Raw genomic sequence first — 22,997 nt, forward strand, 5'->3', positions numbered from 1 at the left:
CGTGGTCTCAGGCCAACTCTAATTTCACAAGCAGATTAAATAATGTGGGATTTTAGCTCTTTTTGTTGGCAATCCTTGTAAGTGATCATGGCCTCTTTCATTTGGCTCATGTGAAGCAATGACAGTGTTTTATTGTGCTGATTTCAGCTGGTGGCTGGGAGTGCACCAAGGACAGATGTGGAGAAGTAAGAAATGAAGACCATGCTTGTCAGTGCTCGGAGGACTGCTTGGCCAGGGGAGACTGCTGCACTAATTACCAAGTGGTTTGCAAAGGTATGTGTTTCCTTGGACTTGCCTGAGCTTTGAAAGGATAAAAACTGGAGATTCTCCAAGTGACCTTGGAGGTTGTGGGCGTAACACCTTGGCATGTGTTTGGGAGGAAGGAAGGAGTTGAACTTCTCATGCGTCCATCTTTGTTTCGTTCCTCTGCATTTCCCTGACTGAAATAATGAGGACACAACGCTCCATTCCCTAATTAGGTAGACTCATACTAATGAAGATATTTCAAAACTTTGTGTCTTGGTCTTAGGACAGATTTTTCTAGAAGCATAGTTTGAGACAGGAATTTTTAACATGATATTTGTTTTAGGATGTGCTGTAGGGAAACCATGTAAGGGAACTAGGCAAGTGGGAGTGGGGAAAGGCAAGCAAGGGTGTTGTCTCGGATGAAATCTTACGTAGCTGGCTCTGGAAATCATACCCCAGAGTTCTTACCCTTGAGGTCAGGATGTACCCAGAGAATTTAAACTAAGCTGACGTGCTGGGCTATGGATGGGGGTACAAGCTGGTACAGAGGAGCAGGGTACCAGCAGCTCCAACCAACACCCCAAAGCCACATATGCACAGGTACTGACTTTGTCTGGTTGGTGCTGGGATTCCCCGGTGAGTAACAGTCACTAGTCATATCGCCAACAACATGGAAGATGCAGTGTCTGTCTTTAAGGGGCTCAAGTTGTTGTGGTTCTCACTTGTAGAAGTTGCTCTGGATAGGATGTAAAATAATGGTACCTCATAACAATAAATAAATATTAAAAAAGAAGTTAATGGAAAGATCCAAGAATATAGAAAGTTTGTAAGTCACTTTTTAATGTCTACATTTAGTCCTTCTTCCTATCTCTGACCCAGAGTATTTATGAAAAGTTTCTATTAATAGATTTCAGAGAAATAGGTGAAGTGTTTGGTTGTGACAAGAGGGTATTACTTTAATCCTTAGTTTGAATAATTTGTCCTAACCAAAAAACATTGTAATTGTTGAAAAAGTATGTAATTGATTAAGAATATATTTTCTTTTACCTTTTATTAACACATGTAATAATAATACCAATAAGCCATCCAGACTCTTAGGAGAAAAAAAAATAAAAAGTCTGAGGTAGCACTGGCAGTTTAATCATTAAGCTTTGGCCTTTGCTGGTTTAAAATTCTAGTTGTACATTTGTGGAGCCCACATGTATGCCTGGGTGATGCCAGTGTAGAAAACTTCCCCCTTTAAAGAAGTATGGTACTGGGGCCTCCCTGGTGGCACAGGGGGTTAAGATGCAGCATTATGAAGCAATCTGCAGCTACTGCAGCACGAGTTCTATCCCGGGCCAAGGAGGTGACCCATATGGTGCAGCAGACCTCTCCTGTCTTGCTCCCCTCAGCAATATATTTCAGTCAATCTGCCTGTTCCGCTCCCCACTCTGTCTCTGGTGAATCCTCTCACCCCTTGCACCTCTGGCCTGTACCCCAGTTCTTGTATGCATAAATAAATAAATATTTTTAAAAATAAATTAAAAAAAAGAAGCATGGTTGTCAGTAAAATTCTTATTTTTTTGATAACATAGTCTCTTTATTTTCTATGCGAGAAAATATTAAATAATATTTAGACATTAATCACATTGATTTTTTCAGTCTAGTGATGTTGTCTTTTTGAACTATTTTTAAGTTTTAATTGCAACAGGAGATGCTCCTGTTTACTTTAAAATTGACAGACAAAAAGACCTGTCAGTAAAATTCTTATTGACCAGGGAGAGTTCCAATACTTTTTACATGGAAGCAATTTTTCCAAAGTGCTGGTCACACATTTTACTTATTTTCAAGAAACGTGACTTTTCTTTGTCTTGGGATAATAGGACACAAATGTTTTTTTTTTTGATAATTTTTATTTTCTCCAAAGGAAGCATCAATTAAAAAAAAATATATCTGAGCTCTTCTCTGGCCTATGTTCATGAGAGGAGTCTCTCAGAAGAGACATAAGTTTCTGCTCTCAGGTCTTGGTGGAACATAGAGGTGAAAGAGAGCATTGGCTCTGGTCCCTAAATTCAAGGGCTGTACAGAGACCTACTGGAAAATAACCTCTCTATTGCACTCTCTCCATCTGTCATCTCTGAGTGTGATCAGCCTTCCCCCCAGCTAAAGAGAAACTAAACTGCTTTCTATGGCTCTGAGATGTTTAGTGGTGAAAAAAAGAATGTTCCATCTAATGACCCAACAGTTTATTTCTGGAGGGAAATAAACATGAAATTTTGTTCACTGACGCCACTGATGTTTTTATCGCCAGACCATTAAAGTAGGAAGGGGTTATTAAATATCAAATATTAATTTTTTATAATAGTTGCTGCTATAGGCATGCAGCTTTTTTTTAAAGTTTTATTTATTATACAAAAACTGGGGTACAGTCAGAGGGAGGGTGAGAGAATTCAGCAGAGAGAGAACGGGGAGCAGAACAGGCAGACGGACCGAAAGCACTGCTGAGGGGAGCAGCAGGCAAGACAGGAGAAGTCTGCTGCACCATGTGGGATTCTCACCCGCCGGCCGGGATCGAACCTGCGTCGCAGAGGCTGTGGACAGCTTCATAGCGCAGTGCTCAATCTGCTGTGCCACCGGGGAGGCCCCTAAATATTAAATTTTTAATAAACACTGGGGTTATTAGATCTTAACCTTCCCATCACATATGGGTGTTCTTTAGTTAGCCAAGCCAGACCCTAGACTTCATTTCAGAATTTCTTTTTAGATGATGTCCAATCAACAATTATCAGGCAGGACACAGATTCTGAAATTATAGTCTTCAAAGCTCTGGTCTGGATGGTGTCTATAATTAGATTTACCAACCCACTTACTCATTTTTTTGTTTTAGGAGAATCACATTGGGTAGATGATGACTGTGAGGAAATTAAGGCGCCAGAATGCCCCGCAGGGTAAGTGTATTATGTGAATAGTATGGAGTTTTACACATTAGGTAATGAAATATCATAAGAAAAGAGTGGGTAAATGGCTAAAAAAATGTAAAACTAAAATTCTCTTATACAGGCAAACTTATCAGTATGGATGAACAGCTTTCCAGTCGAATGCTAGACCATTTTAAACTATGGAAAATCTCTATTTTAAACTCTGCAAAATCAGAGATGGACTGCCCCTTCTAATTCACTTTTGCTGAAGATTTTACAAAGTGTAAAGAGACTAAAGTCACTAGAGAAGGAAACACATTTCTGGTAGACTCTTTTTAGTTTTTTCCTGGAGTGCTCCTTTGCCTCCCTATCCCCCTTTTCAGAGGGGAGTTAGAGAACTCAAAAAATTTCATCCAAAATGATAATTCCTGCCACATGCTGCAGAAACTTGACAAACCACTGGAGCAGCGCTTTGCTTTGCTGGCATGCAGCCAAATTAGAGTGACACCCCACAGCTTGAGTGCGACCAGCTTAAGGCACTTGCTGCACCTTCCAGGAAACTGTTGAAAATTCATAGGTCTTTCAATGTTTGCAGAAAGTAAATGTTCAACAAATGTATTTTCATTAATGTGTTTGTTCAAGTATGTGCTTGTAGGCAATGCAGCTTGGGTCATGAGTTCCAAGTATTTAGATATGGACTTTCTCATTGTCTCCTTTTTAACTTTAATGAACCCTTTGAAGCTTTTTGGATTTTTTAAATGGGATGGCAATAGTTGTTGACCCTTTAAGATGTGTTCATTTATTTTCTGGAAATAAGAGTTCTGTGTTATTCTATCTATCTATCTGGACTATACCATTAAAGGATAATCATAAGAGTAGTAATGATGACATTGGACTTACATATTTTTGTTCTAGTGCTTTATATATGTGACTCATTTAAAATATACCTTATTTACTGTGACTTGAAACAAACTGAAGCCTATACTTGCTGGTTTTTCTTGAAAATATTAGAAACGGTTTTGTACATATTTTAGCATTTTCAAGTGATTGTAAATTGTGTCTTTAGAATATACTAGAACTGAGCTTCCTTGGTGGTACAAGGGTTAAAGTCTCAGTGCTATCAAGCTATTACCAGCCACTAACCAACATGATGCACTGAAGAACTCTCCTGTTTCACCTGCTGCTCCCCTCAGCAGTGTATTCAGTAGATCTGTCTGTTCTGTTCCCCATTCTGTCTCTGGTGAATCCTCTCACACCTCTGGCCTATACCCCAGTTCATGTATGCAAAATAAATAAAAGTAAGTCTTAAAAAAGAGAATATAATAGAACCTGTGGTATCAGATCTTACCTTAGACAGTCTAGTTCTTCAATAATTTTCATTATTTTTGAAATTATTTTAAATTTAAGCCTACATGAAATAAATTTTTTTAAAGATTATTTATTTATACAAGAACCAGGGCACAGGCCAGATGTGCGGGAGGGTGAGAGGATTCACCAGAGACAGAGCGGGGAACAGAACTGGCAGACCGACGAAATATGCTGCTGAGGGGAGCAGCGGGCGGCAGGAGAGACGGTCTGTCGCTCCAGTGGTACCCTCGCCAGCCGGCAGGGATTGAACCGGCGCTGCAGAGGCTGTGGACAGCTTCACAGCACGATGCTCAACTGCCTGCACCACCAGGGGAGGCCCTACATCAAAAATTTTAATATGTATTTAGTTCTAGTGACAGGAGTTCTATTGCTATTTTTTATTTTCATTTACTCATGCATTCATTTATTCATGTATTTGATAAACATTTACTAAGTCCTACTATTACTCAAAATAGAAAAATAAGACACAAACTGTACTTTTATTAAACATGTATTTTTATTGTAACATATTACAGAACACTAAATATAACATAACATATATATGAATGCTAAAAGAATTATCACCTTTAAGAAGTTAACATTATAGAAGAGGAAACTTCAGTCTGGATTTTAAAGACTTAATAGGAGTTTTCCAAATGAGATCGTAAATATACTAGGCAATATAACCTTTTGTTCAAAACCTTGTTTGCAACACCAGGATTAAGGAAACATGTTAAGTGAAATCTGAAGTCTGTTTTTTTTTTTTTTTTAATGACCCTGATTATTTAACTCTTGACTTCACTTGACACAAATGTTATGTGGCCAGAAACCTAGACTTGTACAGGTACCCTGACCTGGGATTTATTGTGGAAATTCTTGGACCCAGTTATTTGAGAATGAGTAAGCACACTTAATAGAAATAATGGCAGTCATTTTTCTAAAGCTTGATGTGTTACTCTCTAAGGTTTGTCCGCCCTCCATTAATCATCTTCTCTGTGGATGGTTTCCGTGCATCATACATGAAGAAAGGCAGCAAGGTCATGCCTAACATTGAAAAACTAAGTAAGTCACTTTCTGTATCTCATCTATAATGCACAGTCTGCCCGGTAACCGTGCATTGCAGGCTTAGAGATCTAGGTCTACAATGCTTTCAACATATTTTATTATTTGAAATACCAAAAATGAAGGTAATGTGTTTGACAGTTTATGAAGTGGGTTTCCAAACATGCAATGATCCCATTGTTTTCAAGTTGTAATACCTGACTTCTGTCTTTAGGATCCTGCGGCACACACTCTCCCTACATGAGGCCTGTGTACCCGACAAAAACTTTCCCGAACTTATACACCTTGGCCACTGTAAGTGTTTTTTTTTCCCCAAATGATGTAGATTCCAAGGATTGATTTCATCCTGATACTACTTGAAAGGGAGATTTTAAAACACAATCCTTGCTGTAAAAAAAAAAAACAACTTCTGTTTTCATCTTACCTGTTTCAATTGCTCAGAGTAAATACTTTTCACAACTTTGAGGGTGTTTGAGCTTCATTGCAACTTTAAAGCAAACTTTCTTCAGGAGGAGTTCTGTCTGTGCACGTGCACTGAGTCTCTCTCCAATACCAACAGCTCTATTCTTTATTTTCTGAAACTTAAGTAAAAATGTTGAATTTGGGATGGCTATGTTATAATTTTTAGGTACTCCTAATTTTACCCAGCTTTCTTCTTTAAAAACATAATTCGTTTATTTATCAGACTATTAATTTTTCAGGGGTATAAAAAGAGAATGTAGGAAATTGAAAAGTATATTTAGAAATAAAGCATCTTTGGAAGCACATAAGCAAATGTCAAACTAAAGGTTATTTTATTGTAATAAAAATTATTGCCACCTTTTATTAAATTGCAGTAGTTAAAAAGCCTAGTAACTAAATTTCTTATAATCATCCTAAGTTTCCCAAATGGCTTTTAATTAGTCCATAGAAAATATTCATATTTATTAGCAAGATACGTGTAAAAGTTACATATATCATACATATTTGGAAATTAAATATTACTGTAAGACCTGCAAGAAGATTTATTATGAAACTAATATAGGTGAGTTATTATATTGGTATTTTTAACAAGAAATTTAATTTTACTAAAGGGATTGTATCCAGAATCCCATGGAATTGTTGGTAATTCAATGTATGACCCTGTATTTGATGCTACTTTCCATCTTCGAGGACGAGAGAAATTTAATCACAGATGGTGGGGAGGTCAGCCGGTAAGTTTTGCATTTTGTGTGTGTGTGTGTGTGTGCATTGAAACATTTCTCATCCCCACGTTACCTGCAAAAAAAAGATGCATGTAGTTTCCTCCTGTTTGCTAATGTTTCTGTCTTTTGATGTTATGTGTTTGTGCACACGTAAAATATGTCTGCATATTGGCTTGTCAGAAAAGTCATGATGTATTTTTACATAGAAAAAAGAATAAATACACCATGACTTTTCTGCATATATGCACACTGTGTTTGTGTGTCAGTGAGGATAAAAGTATGAGTTAATAAGTATCTTGATTTGAGCAGAAGTGGTGAAAATTGTGAGGAGTGAATTTTAGAAACATTTTGAAGAAGGAATATCAATGATATGCTAGATTTGAAAAAAGAAGTGAATGATTTCCTCAAGTGTTGACCATCCAAAATTTTGGCACAATTTCCATATGAATAGAAGCAGGGAAATTTGTTGGAGGAAAAAGAATTCAATAAAAATTCATGAATTCTTTTGTTTAATCTGTTTTTAAAAAAACTTAGAAATTATATATCACTAGAAATCTACCTTAATTCTGGAGTAGCCCATTAATACTTTGAAAGAAGTCTTCTGTTTACTTCAAATCAAAAGGTTGGGTCAAAACAAAGATGTAGTTGGCTTTCTACATGATGTATTTATTCCCCGTGATTGTGTATGGCTAGGCAACTTGCTTTGGCAACACAAGCAAAGTAACAATCTCCATCTCTGGCTGAATGTGCCAAGCTGAACTAAGTGCATCCAGCCCCGTGGAGCAGGATCAGAATCCCCGCAGCAATATTTTTGAGTACAAGCCCTCAAATGGAAACTTGCAGAAGAAAAATAACACATGGTTCTATCTTATGTCAACTTTGCTTGGGGACCACATCTCCCTAGAGGCCGGGTTAGGAAAGAAGAGGGCAGGGAACTTCTGTGCAACGCGTGGAGAGGCCATTGTCCATGCACACCTACCCTTAAACACTTCTTGTAGAAGTGTTTGCTGGGATCTGTTGGAATAATAAAGGCAATAAAGGAAGAAAAGAAGAGGAATTTTTCTTAAGGTATTGTTCTTGGAGAAAAGGTCTTTGTGATCAAAATACTTCTGCATAATAGATTCTGCATAATAGATTCATCATTATGCCAGGTTACATATGAGCCTTTCTTGAAAAACTATGGAAGACTTTCTGTATGTTTGTGGACGTGTTTCTTTATCATGGGGGTTCCGATCTGCCCTTGATGTAGGACTGGACTCCCGGAAGTCTATGATGACCTTGGTTGTGAGCATAATGAAATTTGTTTACGGGGTAGATTTCACATACAGAGTTTAGGATAGAGGAACATTTTTTATCTACAAGAAATGATTGAAATTAGAGCTCTATCAAGTTATTGCCTGTTGGTCTTTTATGTTAATTTTGTCATGAGGGTAAACTCGCCCGAAGAACCACAAAGGATTTAGAGATAAATAGTAATTTTATCAAATTGGATCGCTGTACACCAAGTGTTGACAGTAGGTTTCCTCTGGGTTGGCATGACTCAGGAGATGAGTCAACATAGTGATTAACTTTTCCAGAGCAGAGAGAAGGCCATTAACCTGTGCCATTAACCTGCTCAGTGAAGTTTCTGTTTCAACTTTGTTTGCCTGTTTCCTCGGGCAACTCTCAAAGTTGACACGTTTGACCAAGTTTACTACTTTGGTACTGCTGACCAAGATTTGCAAAGAAACCAATTTGTGTTTCTATCTTCTTGAACAATAATCTGCCATAGGAGTTCCAGGGCACAGGTAGCTTTAATTTCAAAACAGATTTTATTGAAGTTTGGCATATAGGAAGAAAGAAACTACAGTGTAAGAGTCATAAGAAACTATAAATACTAATAAATATTCTTCAAGTGGAGGCTTGCACATTTCACAAAGTCCCCCATGAAAAATTAATTGGGGTAGAGAAAATATTTATAAAATCTGAAACAGGTAATTAGGTAATTAAATTAAACTCAACATATTTACTGAGTGATTAAACCACAAAAGACATTTGACTAAATAATATAGGGGCCTGATTGAATGATGAGTAAGGACCCCTCTTACCCTCATTTAATCTAGTGGATGGGATGAAGCGTTTGTACAGTGTCCATCTGAAAATTTGAATCTCACTTTCAACCTTCCAAAAATAATTTCTCCAGCTAACTCCAGACTTTTAAAAACTCAGAGTCATTTCAGTAAAGTTGAGCCTGCTCAACTTCATTTGTTAATCTTCAGTGTTTTGAAAAGTCATTTACTGTATGACCCTTCATTTCTCATATGTATTTTAGTGGGGTTCCTTTTGTTGCTCTTGTTTTAAAATTGCATTTCTTTTTTTTGCTCATTAGCAAAAAATGTTCCATACTCCTGATGGAGTTCCTTAATTGTGTGTGTTTCTTTGAAAATGCTCTCTGCTGTCATTCTGCAATTTCCCATACTAAGAGAGCTTAATGGTTCTCTTTCTATCTGGACTCAGCAAGGTAGAGAATGCATGGGATACAGGGGGCCCAATAAAATGAAGATTTGAAGAGCAAGTTCCACATCCCACCCTGAAGGAAGTTGTCTAATGCCAAAGTTTCAAAGGGAAGTGTCTCTAAAAGGAGTGGATGCAGACTTAGCCCTCCAAGTTCCTTGACCTAGCTGCTTTCTGCCAGTACTGGAGATGCAGAGTTGGTACCAAGACCATCCGAAGGATGACTGTAGTGTAAAAATGCAAGAAAAATGGCATGTTCCAAAGAGAAGGCAAAGAGAAGAGCTGTGGTAGAACAGGAGTGAACCCTCCAGGCCCAAGAGATGAAGATGAGCTTGGGGGTTGCTCGAGTCACCCCTTACCTCTGTCTGCCTATTTCATTACCCAGCTGGGAAAGGATTTGCCTTCATTTTAGGAAAATTTTACTTTTTCTTTATTCTGTTGTTTCTTTTTCATAATTGAGATATTTCTGTATTTTCCTCTCTCTCTCTCTCTCTCTCTCTCTCTCTCTCTCTCTCTCTCTCCCTCCCCCCCTCTCTCTTTCTCTCTCTCTCTCTCCCTCCTGTATCTTAATTTACTTAGGATATTCTCAGCTCACTTGACCCCTTTGCTACTAAACTCTTACCTTCTATTTCAAGTTCACTTGAAGTATCTGTCCCAGGTAGCCTTCCCTTAGCTCCCCAGTTCTGGCTAAGCTCAGGGACCCAACTTTGGCTTTTCAAATTCTTTCTTTTTTTTTAAAGATTTTACTTATTCATATTATTTCTATCCTGAATTTGGCCATGTCCTTTTAAAATTACTTATTCACATGTCTGCTTTAGACTGTGGTCACCATGGCGGGTGGGAGTGCAGTAGAACTTGATTTATCTCTTTATGCTCAGGCCCTAACCCACATCCTGACTCACTGAGGTGTCTCCCAACTAGGCTTTGGATCCAACTGTTGGGCACCCCCATCTGAGACATGTTGGCTCCTGTATTACATCACTCCGATTCTTCTGACCCTAACTTCCTGGAAAGAACCACACTGTCCTATTCTGATGCATGTCCTGACCCCAACATCTTTCGTTTATCCTGACTCTGGAACCTCAGTGACCCACCTATTCTTGTGATAGGGCCCAACCACCCCTCTGGTCTCCCAGAATTCTGTTTATCTTAGCTCTGTGCTTTTGAATGAAAAGGAGTAACTTCCCTGTAAAGAACAGACAGACAGACAGTAGTTCTATCTGCTGCAAAAAATATCTTGCTCTGAGGACACCAGTATGGAACATAGTGCCTCTCAATCAAGCAGAACAGTGAAAATATAGTGGGATTAAAGGCAGGAAGTCCAACTTCAGTGTCTTGTCAGCTTTTTTCCCCTTCTGGCTGTGTTGTTTTTACCAATCTCTGAGGAAATTTATATTACATTCAAATTCAGAGAAATCATAATTTTCATTTCTCTGAATTAACAAGGAACTAGGAACTTTGGTCTTTCTCTCCCTCTTTTTTTTTCTTTTTTAATAACCCCAGAGGCTTGTTTTCACTTTTCTTTTTTTGGACCAACATTTTAGTGCCTTTTTTCTTTGCAGTTATAATGTAAACATATGACCTGCAAAAGAACATTTATAGCTGCTTATGATCCTGATGTAACCAAAGAGCTGTTTCATACCATTTGTTAAACTTGGCAAATTGGCTTCATTACTGCTAGGATTTTTTGTTATTTTGACTTAAGATTTTTCAATGTTTTTAAATTTCAAGTATTCTTTCCTATTTGTTTCATTTCTCTTGTTTTCTGACTATGTTCCTAATTTTCTTTTAGAAAATATGATCAACATGACTTTTTAAATTGTCTTCATAGTTCCCATTACTTCTTTATATTGTTTAATTTTTTTCTGATCACAAGCATGCTCACTGTCACTGTAGAAATTTGGGGAAGTAAAGTGTAAGGAAGAAATAGATGACCCTGGTTTCTCCATGGGGGTAATGTCAGCCCACTCACTTCTTCAGCCCACGACTTCTCTTCTCCCAGCGTTTTCTCTTCCCACCACTGCAAGCCTTTCTGGAGATGTGTTCCTTTGAGCATTCCTGAGCTAGAAATCACTCAGAGGGCTTCCTGCTGCCCAGAAAAAGCCCACATCAGCATGTATTCCTCAGTAGAATTTTTGAAAGTATGGGGGTCATCACTGAACAGAGTATATTTTTTAAAAAATTCTTTAAAAAACTCCAAATTGAGCTTCTGCTTCCTCTCTGCAACATATTACCCAGCATGACTTCCTCGGAGGTAGCCAGTCATTGGATTTTGTAGGACTTGAATACACTAAGTGTGTCTGGCTATGAATACACTAAGTGTCTTTTATATTAACATGAGTGTGGAAACTGATCACTAATATAAGAAAGTGGTATCTCCCAGACCAAGTGCGTTTTTTTTTAAGGATTTATTTATTTATGCACACAAGAGCTGGGGTGTAGGTCAGAGGTGCAGGGGGGTGGGGTGGGGGGCGCAGGTGGGGGTGAGAGGATTCATCAGAGATAAAGTGAGAGAGAGAGGAGCAGAACAGGCAGATGGACTGGAATACACTGCTGAGGGGAGCAGCGGGTGAGATAAGAGAGGTCTGCTGCTCCATTTGGGTCAGCTCCCTGACCTGGGCTCGAATTCATGCTGCAGTGGCTGCTGATAGCTTCATAGTGCTAAGACTGAACCCCTTGTGCAACCAGGGAGGCCCCCCAAATGCGGCTTTGAGCCACATGTGGGATGTCCAGCACTCTGAATGCCTCCTCTGGCTAGTGCTTGCTGGAGAGCAAGAATGAAGGATGCCCCAGGGCATATTTGAGTCCTGCTGTCCCAGGGACATCTGCCCATACCAGAGCATGTCTATAAAGCAGAAGGCTATAGTGGACCAAACACTGGAAGCAATCTGAGGGGCTTATCTTTCTGATCCATCCCAATGAGAGGAGTATATCATCATCCCAGGTCTCTGACATCTACTGGCAGCTCTGTTCTCCCCAGATCTCAGAGGGCCTCTGTCTTGTGATGTCAGGGACCTGGGAAACTCACGGAGGTCTTCCAGACCAGATGTCTCAGATTCTTCCAAACCCATGTCCAAGTTCCTGGGTGTCCCACACCTCCGAATTTCCCCTTTCCTCAAAAAACAAAGGTTCTCACAGGAATGAGTAAGACGTTCTCAAAGAGTGGATACATTGAAAGAAGAAAAGGGACTGGCTGAGTTCTTAGTGTGTGTTTACTTTGGTCTCTGGACAGATAAGCCTCCTTTCTTCCTGCTGGTCTGTTAAAGTGAGGGTTTTTCCTCTCAAACTTCTGTTCAATGAGACAGTGGTCATCCCAAGGTGCTTTTAGTGTTCCTAGAACAACTGGATTATATTTCCATTAATTTGCATAATTGAGATGAAAACTGATGGAGCGTGTATCACATGCTAAGACACTGTTTTAATGACTTTAAATGTATTAACATATGAAAGCTTCAAAGTAACCCTATGTAATAGGTGCTGTTATCTACATTTTCTTTTTTTTTTTTTCTTTTATTTTATATAATTCTTGCATCATTTTTCATTTTTGCACAATGTATGCATTTTCATTTGTTGTCTAACTCAGGTTCTTAACTGCTGTGTCTTCTTCCTCCCACTACACAAGCTGGAAAGAATATTCAAAAAGCCTTAGAGAAAGAATATTCAAAAAACCTTAGAGAAAGAATATTTAAAAAGCCTTAGAGAAGTGCTCGATTCACCTAACTTATCTCAGGGACTTATTCTTAAAACTCCCTTTACTAGAAATCTAAGTAAAAGAGGCAAAGGAAAATTCAGAATAAAAAATGAACCATTTCCCTTTGTCATTCACCTAGATTAAAACAAAACAAGACTCTGGCTTGCATCCCTTGCCAACTAGGGGTTCTCTTATGGAACTTTCAATAGTAAAAGAAACGTGTGGTTCACTCCTGGTCTGGTTTTTTTTTGTTTTTTAAAGATTTATTTATTGATTGATACAAGCACTGGGTACAGTCAGAAGTGCGGGAGGGTGAGAGAATTCACCAGAGCGGGAAACAGAACAGGCAGACCGACAAAATACACTGCTGAGGGGAGCAGTGGGCGGCAGGAGAGGTCTGTGCACCATGTGGGACCCGCGCCCTGCGGCTGGGGATCAAACCAGCGCTGCAGAGTCTGTGGGCAGCTTCGCAACCCAGCGCTCAACCGCTGCGCCACTGGGGAGGCCCTCACTCCTGGTCTTTTGATGAAATTTTGCTATCTCAGTGAAAGGTTTAGAACAATGATCAGAAAAGGCAGGTACAAAGGCAGACTTTTAAGATGAAATAAAAGTTTTCAAAATGCCACCAGCATCCTAGCAGAGCTTTTGAGAGCTTTTACAGAGAACATATCGAATAACATTTATGGAAATAATGATTCTGACTTCCAGATGTGAAAAAAAGTGGTTGTAAATAATGTGAAGTTTATGGTGGGGTATGGACAAAGTGTGAGATATCTGATCTATTTTTAAACCTTTTTCTTCTTTGATCAAAACTCAGAATATAACCTAAGCCTCTTATGTTTTCCTCATTAGCTATGGATTACAGCAACCAAACAAGGGGTAAAAGCAGGAACATTCTTCTGGTCTGTGTAAGTTACCATTATTTTGTCAATGTTTATAAAATTATGATTATGATTCAGTTGATGAAGCATTAATTCAATTCCATTTCATCCAGTGAAATGTGAAAGCATTAACACTTTTGAATTCAATTAACAATTGAATTTTGATGATTCAATTGAAATTCTATGTATTTTTTTAGAGATTCTCTCCCTATCCCTCCTTACACCTCCAGCCCCTACCTGCTCTTTCTCTTCAATCTTTTTTTTTCTTCTTTTCTTAACAGCATGTAAGTAAGATATCTTCTTCTAGTCATCCTTTATATTTTTTCTATCCCTATTTATAGGTATTTGATAACTTGCCACTTAAGTATTATATGTTTTTCTTAGAATATTTATTGTTGTGGTTTGCTTATCATCTTCTAGAAATAGATTATAACCCACTATATTTATTTTGGTTCACAGCTTAAAAAATCTCGTATGGCTTCAGTAGTTGATATAGTGGTCTAGAATTTGGAGGTTGCACACACTCTTCTTTTTCATTGAACTCCAAAATTTCCCGGGACTTAAAATAGTATATACATGAGTTGATTTTTAATGATGTACATCTGCAATGACACATTATAATTTCTTTTTTTTTTTTTTAAAGATTTATTTATTTATTATTTATACAAGCACTGGGTACAGTCAGAAGTGCAGGAGGGTGAGAGAATTCACCAGAACCAAAGCAGGGAGCAGAGCAGGCAGAGTGATGAAGTACACTGCTGAGGGGAGCAGCGGGCGGCAGGAGAGGTCTGTGCGCCATGCGGGACCCTCCTCCAGTGGCCGGGGAGCAGCTGGGGATCGAACCGGCGCTGCAGAGGCTGCAGGCAGCTTCGCAACCCAGCGCTCAACCGCTGCGCCACCGGGGAGGCCCTGCAATGACACATTATTTTAAGACAGTATCACTTCAATAAATAAAAAGATAACATAAAAAGACTACTTCTTTTCCTCAAAGAGGTAACACGGAGTTTGATAGTTACTATTCATAAAACAGACTTAAGATGAACTTTAACTAATGAAAATATCAACATGTTGATTATTTTTAAAGCTCCTTAGTAAGAAAAGGAATCTGTTTCAACTTTCATGGGGATTTTGTTGCCACCGAGATGTTCTTTCCATTTTTAACCACGTAAAGCTGTTTCCATATTTGCCTCTTATGCCTTAACAAAAATTTGCCTATTCTATAGCAGTAGTTTGCTGAGAGCAATCACAGGTTCAAATGAATCCAAAACGGAACTGTCTATAGTCCCCAAATCAGGAATAAGAGGAGCTTTTTCAGATTTGAGGGACTTGATTGAATTTGGGTAGGATACTAAGACAGAGTGTCCCTTTGATAGTCTTTCTCCCCTTTTCTTGAAAGAAATATTTTGATTTGAGAAATAGGATCAGGTGCATTCGAAATGACACTGTTTAATGTAAATGGAGTGTTGATTTACCAATGTAGTTTTAGGCATTGCATTTTTTTAACCCTTGACTGTCATAGATTATTGAAGTCATTTCTTCTGCTCTGCAACATATTTGCCTGGCAGAATGGAGAGAGAGACAACAACATAATTAATACTTAGTCCCCACCCTCACCCCCAAAACTGCTGCAAAGTCTCATTGAAAAGGCCCAGTGTTCTGGTTTTGAATGGCAATTTTCTCCACCCATTTAAGCCACTTATAAGAAGGTGGCTTTTGTTTGCTACAAAGATGACTGTGGTCTTATTTTGCTGCTCCAGCTATTCTCTTATATCTTCATATCCTGAAAAAGTGACTTGGATTTATTTTTCTTTCTTCAGAAAATTATAACTTGGCCATGCTTCTAATTATTTAATGGAAATCAAGGAATTCACACATATTACATTCTGAAATATTTAATACTTAAAACCAGATTCAAGCCATAGATTTAGGCTTTGAAGGACATCTTCAAACATGATTTTGTGCTGCATTCTATAGAATAATTCTTGTTTTTAAAATGACAGTATTTTGTTCCAAAATCATCCTCAGCGGAAGCTCTATTACATTCTTTTTTGTCCATTCATGTTCAAATACTATTTACAACAGTATTTGGATGAGCTCTAATCTCAACTCTCATCACTCTGCTATGTATTAGATTGCTTAGTTTGGACAAGACATTTAATATCACAATAAATGACAGGGAATGATAGTACCTTCACTATAGGGTGTAGTGAAGATAGAATGAGTTGACTTATTAAAAGCATTTATAAGGGTACTTAGAACATAGAGAACAAGCAGTAAATAATATTTGTTTTTAAATTCACATTCTGTCTGTCACATTGACTGGACAATGGCTGTGTAAGTCTTAAGATAATTTTGTTCCCCTTTAAATTTATTCCCATTTACCACTAAATACCTTTTCCTTCCTTAGTTTTCCATGCTCCCTTCTCCCCTGACCTTGACTACTGTACAGTCTCATGACAAATTCTGCACCAGTTATATACCAGAATAGCTTGGATCCCAGTTCCCTTTCTGCTGCTCAGATTTGTTCGTGCTGTCTATTTGCATAGCTTTTAAATAATAATGGCTAAGGGACATGTCCTTTTGATCTCTGAGGTTATTTCAGAAAGATAATCTAAACCACCTAGAAAATGGAGAGACCCTTCCAGCTCCATCCATGTTGCTGCAAATTGCATGAGTTTATCTTTTTTGATGGCTGAATAATATTCCATTGTGTATATCTACCACATCTTCTTGATCCAGTCATCTATTTTTGGGCATTTGGGTTGTTTCCATAGCTTAACTATTGTAAATAGTGCTGCTATAAACACACAGGTGCAGGTGCCCTTTTGAATTAATGATTCTGTGTCCTTTGGGTAAATACCTAGGAGTGGAATTGTTGAATCATATGGAAGCTGTGAGGAATCTCCACACAGCTTTCCATTGTGGTTGGACCAGTTCACACGCCCACCAGCAGTGCAGGAGAGTTCCTTTTTCTCCACATCCTTGCTAACATTTGTTGTTGCTAGTTTTTTTAATACGTGCCATTCTCACTGGTGTAAGATGGTATCTCATTGTAATTTTGATTTGCATTTCTCTGATTACAAGGGATGCTGAACATTTTTTCATATGCCTGCTGGCCGTTCGCATTTCCTCTTTGGAGAAGTTCCTTTTTAGCTCTTCTGCCCATTTTTTGACTGGATTAAGGGATCATGCTCAGTGAAATAAGCCAGAAAGAAAAAGAAAAATACTGGATGGTCTCACTCATAGCAGGAATTTAAAAAACCTAAATAAGGGACCAGGAAAAAGACTAATTATAATAAAGACTAAATATAATAAATTATAATTATTATATAATTATAATTATATAATAAATCAACAAGTAACTATAAACCAGAGACACACTATGAGGTGGGGTAGGAGGGATTACATTGTGCAAAAATAAGGAGGGTGGGGGAATTGTATGGGGACTATAACCAAGATGAAAATGGTTACATTGTGCAAAAATGAAAAATGATGTAAAAAATATATAAAATTAAATTAAATTAAAAAAAAGAAATAGCAAAAGTGGGGAAAAAAATGGAGAGCCCACTTTGTCCGAATCCTTATTCTTAAGATCAGAATACCCAGGCTTTAGAGAAGTTAGACGTTGCCTAAAGTCACCCTGACACCACCAAATTTCTCTTTCAATCATCCCACCACACATACGCTCAGCCCCTGTTTGGAAAACTAGAATTGCCTGTTACCTTTCCAAGCTGATAATGATGACTCTTCTGTAATAGTCTTTTTTTGGTAGGAGTTTCCTGTGTCTTTATTTATATTTGCACAAATATTTTGAACATAATATGCTTTTAACAAATACTACATGAATGCATGTTTCACTTCTATAGATCTGTGAATGCGTACATTGTAATAAAAGCTAGCATCTTAAAAAAAATCTTTCTGTGTCCCAGACACTATACTAAATGACTTACATGTATTACTTCTTCAAATCCTTACAACAACTTTATGAGATAAATGCTATTATTATTCTCATTTATAGAAGCACCAAAAAGTTCATTGAGTGCCTTGCCAGAGTCTCATCACTAATATGTGCTTGAGTCAGTATGCAAACTCTTGGCATTCTGGCTTCAGAGGTGAATCTTTAATCCCTGTGCCCTATTCATCATTTTCAATCTCACACCCCTCCAGAGAAAGTGATAAAGGGTAGGTGTTCTGAGACCAACACAAATTCGATAGCTGATATTTTTCCACTGGCATCAATTGAGTCCATCAGAGTCCAGTTTGTGATTTAACAGAGATGATAGAAAATATAGCAGCCTTTAAGTAGATAGTGAAGCAGATGAAAAGGCTACATACAGCATTTCTTGTTTGTTTGTTTTTTTAAGTTAGGAAAGAATTCAAGATATGTAGTTATTTTGTTCGGATACAGGGGATTTCTAAGGTGATTAAGTGATTAACCTGGCTTTGCTATGCCTATTTCTAATTCAGTTATACAATATAATAAACAGGATCACATTTACTCAATAGCTCTGCAGTTTGTTTAAAGTAGAACTCATTTTATGTTCAACATGATTTTCCAGGCCGGTAGGATAATTTTAGAGAGGGGTTAGAAGAATGACAAATCCCCAATCTATCAATGAAGACTGGAATTGATGAGGATGATGGTGTGGGCTGCTAGGGGAGTCTGCTTGATGAGAACGCCTGCCGATTCCTATGTTCTACCAATACTTGGATAATTGATTCTCCTCTTAGCTCTCTCTTGCTCTTGCCCATGAAAAATAAAAGTTTAAATGGTTCACCCAATATTCCATGATACATTTTTAACAGAGTTTATCAAGCAGTTTTAAGTTCATAGAAACATTGAGTAGTAGGTCTAGAGATTTCTTACATACCACTTACCCCAAAGTATGTATAGTCTCCCCCATTATCAATGTCCTCCACCTGAGTGTTAGATTTATTCCAATTGATGGACCTACATGGACAGATCATTACCACTCAGACACCATAGTATATATTAGGCTTGGCTCTTGAGTACAATAATTTTTACTACCCAAGTTAAACTTGGACTTTAGTTTGGATTCATCATAAAAATTCTCTAATGCCCAGTGTTAGATGGAAGAGCAGAAAAATATGCATGTTCCTTGTTAGGAAAAAATAAACAAATTTCACCATATGTAAAAACACCACTTAGTTTGTGAGCATCTTAATGTTCCTCATTCTAGGATACAATACTATCATGTGAGCTGATAACTCTTGAAGTGAATGCCAGGTTTGGGGTAATTATATTTCAACTGAGGAATGAGACTTAAACACAAAAATCATTGTGGATGAAGATTATACCCTTTTTGCCAGTCTCATAGTTATATGTGCCTGTTCTTGATAGATTTTTATAGAGCTTGAAGAGAATTTCAAAAATACCTTTCCTAACCCTTATTTGATAGAGAAGGCACTTAAAGTTTCAAATTAAATAATGTTTCTTTCTAAAGTCACATAGCTCTTTAGGGATAGAATGATGACTAATTATGATCGTTAATAAAAATGTTTTTTTGGTACTTACTATGTGCTAGGCATTACACATGTGCTTTCCCTGACTTGTTTCAAATTTGCAACAAGTTGTCCAGTGTATTTTGCTATTATTTTAGTTTTACTAATGGGTAAACTGAGGCTGAGAGAGATCAAAGAAATCTAGAGGTCAAGAAAGGTCACACCATAAACAAAAGGCAGTTACAAGTCCTGGTCTTTCTGTGGCCACAATTAGTGCTGCTACCCACTAAAAGGGAATGATTCAGAGACCAGGGTCTTTTCTGCGTGTAACTGTCTCTGATCAACAGGGCAAGTTTCTCATTTGACTGTGCATCAGAGTTTCCAATCTCATCCCCTGTGGCAGAGGTTGAGCAATGTAATATTTTGCAAATGGAAATGGGAGTTTAAACACTAATTCAAAAGAGGACCTTTTACTACAACGAAGTGAAAACAGATGGTGGTAAATAGAGAGCGCTTGGCCTGGGTGCAAGAGCAAGCATTCATTAGACTGGAGTTTGTGGAAATGCAACCTAAAATCTTGCTTTGCTTGTGATTACTCTACAGGGTCATCCCTCATGAGAGAAGGATATTAACCATATTGCAGTGGCTCACTCTGCCAGACAACGAAAGGTATTTGTTTCCCTCTCCCTGATGTTCCTCTTTCTTCGGTACATTTCCATCTTTGGGTAGAATTGGGTGAAAAACTTGATGGACTGTGAAATAGAAGAACAGCCAAGTTGTGGTATTATTACAAGTTTTATGGTTCTTAGACTTAAGTGTTACTTCCTTAAGGAGGATACAAAGGATGTAGGTTATTGGGGACCATTTAGTAACATGGATTACTACAGCTATTAACCTTGGACACTGCACCAGAGTTTAAGGCTCTGATGAATGACCCAGTAGCATCCCAGGGATTGGGAAAGCATTAAGACTGACTTCACTTTAATGGAGTTGTTTTTTCAAGCTGCAGATTACTTGGCTTTTGTGAATTGTCACTGGACTGTATTATCTTGAGCCTCAATGACCTTGAGTACGTGTTTTCCTTTGCGACTTTGATTCCTGAAGATGGCAGTAGGCCATTACCACAGTGGGGGTGATGTAGAGGGTGGTGAATGGTAGAAGAAATAAGAAGCAAAAGAAAGACATTTTCCTTGGTAAGACTAACAGCGTTGGGGAGATTAGCTTACTTTGAGAGGATTTTTAAAAAATGTATAGGGGATATTTGATATACTTTGTTATATGTGGTTTGTGGGAGATTCTGAACCTTTCCATTTTCCCATAGGCCTTCGGTCTATGCCTTCTACTCCGAGCAACCTGATTTCTCTGGACACAAATATGGCCCTTTTGGCCCTGAGGTTAGTAGCCTCTCACCTGTCCGAGGACAACCTATGTCCTTGAGCTACATGATCTGCTGACTTAATTTCAGAGTTTGGACAAAGTCTGTTGGGGTGTTTCTATCTGCAGGGTTTATACAAAGCCAAAGAATTATATGACTAACATTTTAAAAAATTGTGAACATTTTCTCTTACAGGAATTTTATTTCAGATTGATTTGATACTCAATTACATTCTAAACTTGCTGTTAATGGGAGGGGTATAACCCAGCCATGTGGGTATAGCTGTTGTAAAGTGAAGGATCAGGAAGAGTTGCATTTGCCATCACTGAGATGAGTGTGGAAAGGACTCTGGGAATGAAATTTGCAATACAAAACATTGCAATCAAATTTCGCCTCTCTTAAAATGATTATGAAGTTCAGAGAGGGTAGGGCAGCTAAGTATCTCTAATAGCCTTAGCTCGCAGGAGCAATCAATCTGCATATGTTGTAGCATTAGACATTTTCTTTTTTGATAAATTTACCTTTGGTATATACCTATGAAAGCATCACTACGATCAAGAACATAAACGCATCAATCACCGCCTGAAATGAAACAAACTTTTAACTGAGAGAAATATGCTGTTGAATGAATCTGTTTAGAAGGACACCCTTTTATCAAAAACTCAGGAATCTTTGGAGAAGACAATCTGTTTGTAAGGTATTATCTCACAGAACTTCAAATTTAAGAGGTGGGAAATGGATGGGGATGTTTCATTGTGTTCTTTTATCTGGAGATGGAAATCTTCCTAGTATTTTAGCATAGATTGTTTAAAAATGTGATGAAATTTGCAAATCTAAACATTTTACAGTTTTGATAATTTCCCACTGTCCTTTTTTTTTGGAGTGGTCTCCATCACATAGAAGTTTTTATTACTTAATATAACTTGATTTTGGATTTTTATTACTTAATATAACTTGATTTTATTTCAAAAACTCTTTATTAATGGATATGACCTCCTCTTTTGCTAATAGCCTATTATGGCACTGTGGACTCTAATATAAAGTCATTGTGTTTGGTGTAAGAATGAGCAGGAAATACAGATAACTGTCTTAGTTTCAATATTTTTGAGCAGAATATACGATGTCTATACAAAGGCGATAAATACCAAGAAGACATAATTATTTCTGAGGCCTTAACATCAATGCAGCAGTGATTTCTTTAAGCCCTGGAAACTAATGGCTCCATGAAACCATTTTTAATTTGCCTTAAATCATTGAAGTTATATAAGTTTGGTGATTCTTTCCCCATCCCTTTGATGTTTAAATAGTGTTTCATGATTATGATGCACGATAGAATGAGATAAACATCTGCATACACATCTTATTCTTGCCAGTGCAAGCATAGCTGTTTTATCTTTAGGATGCCTTCCTTTGAGATTAATCTAAAGTGAACAAGAGGAACCACATTTTATTAAAATGTTAGAAAAAAAATCCCTAAGCAGTTCCATGTGCCCTATATAAAGGTTCGACTTGGCTTGGATAACAACATCCGATAAAGGCAAAACAAGGACTGGTATAACCATCCTTTTAAAAGCAGGAGCTTGGCTTAAAGAGGTTTGAGTCTACTCAAGTCGCTTGACTGGTAAATGAATTAGAAGTTCCTTCAGAAGTTCTGACTCCCACATTAGTGTCCTTCCCATGCAGACACAGAACACTCCTCTGGTCCAGAAGATAAGCAAAGGGGTCAGTAAATATGTTCAAAACATAGAACATTCTCCTTATGTCAAAAGTTGGCTCCTTACAATACAGAGCTTTAACTCATCATTTTCCTTTTTTTAAAGTCACCTGGTTCGGGGCCTCCCCGGTGGCGCAGTGGTTGAGCGCTGGGTTGCGAAGCTGCCCGCGACCTCTGCGGTGCCAGTTTGATCCCCGGCTGCTCCCCGGCCACCTGAGGAGGGTCCCACATGGCACGCAGACCTCTCCTGCCGCCCACTGCTCCCCTCAGCAGTGTACTTCGGTCCTTCTGCCTGCTCTGCTCCCCGCTCTGGCTCTGGTGAATTCTCTCACCCTCCCGTGCTTCTGACTGTACCCGTGCATGTATAAACAAACAAACAAACAAACAAACAAATAAATAAAAAACATGCCTCTAAATTAAAAAAAAAAAAATTAAAAAAAAAAATAAAGTCACCTGGTTCTTTATCCATGAACATCCCTGGATCTTTACTATGTATGGGTCAGTTATAATTACCTGCTTGAAAGTGTGTCTGTGTGTTAATCAAGAAGTAAGCTAAACAGTTTTTTAAAGTGCTGAGCAATGATAAATGAAGTGTAATAAGGTGCTTCAATTTGCTGTAACGATGATTCTGTGCTCAGAGT

The 22,997-nt window shown here is 38.0% G+C and overlaps 1 protein-coding gene across 11 annotated transcripts in view; it reads left to right on the forward strand.

Moving 5' to 3' along the window:
• The window catches only part of ENPP2 (ectonucleotide pyrophosphatase/phosphodiesterase 2), a 107,800-nt gene that overhangs the window by 42,550 nt on the left and 42,253 nt on the right, over positions 1–22,997 (forward strand). For all 11 annotated transcript variants that reach the window (XM_054692014.1, XM_054692009.1, XM_054692013.1 and 8 more), the window contains exons 4-11: positions 148–273; positions 3,116–3,176; positions 5,458–5,555; positions 5,770–5,849; positions 6,629–6,748; positions 13,776–13,831; positions 19,871–19,936; positions 20,589–20,661. In XM_054692014.1, coding sequence (XP_054547989.1) covers positions 148–273; positions 3,116–3,176; positions 5,458–5,555; positions 5,770–5,849; positions 6,629–6,748; positions 13,776–13,831; positions 19,871–19,936; positions 20,589–20,661 — 680 coding nt within the window. The remainder of the gene's footprint in view (positions 1–147; positions 274–3,115; positions 3,177–5,457; positions 5,556–5,769; positions 5,850–6,628; positions 6,749–13,775; positions 13,832–19,870; positions 19,937–20,588; positions 20,662–22,997) is intronic.

Source organism: Talpa occidentalis, unplaced genomic scaffold (assembly GCF_014898055.3).
Source record: "Talpa occidentalis isolate TD23 unplaced genomic scaffold, MPIMG_talOcc4v2.1, whole genome shotgun sequence".
Lineage (NCBI taxonomy): Eukaryota > Metazoa > Chordata > Mammalia > Eulipotyphla > Talpidae > Talpa > Talpa occidentalis.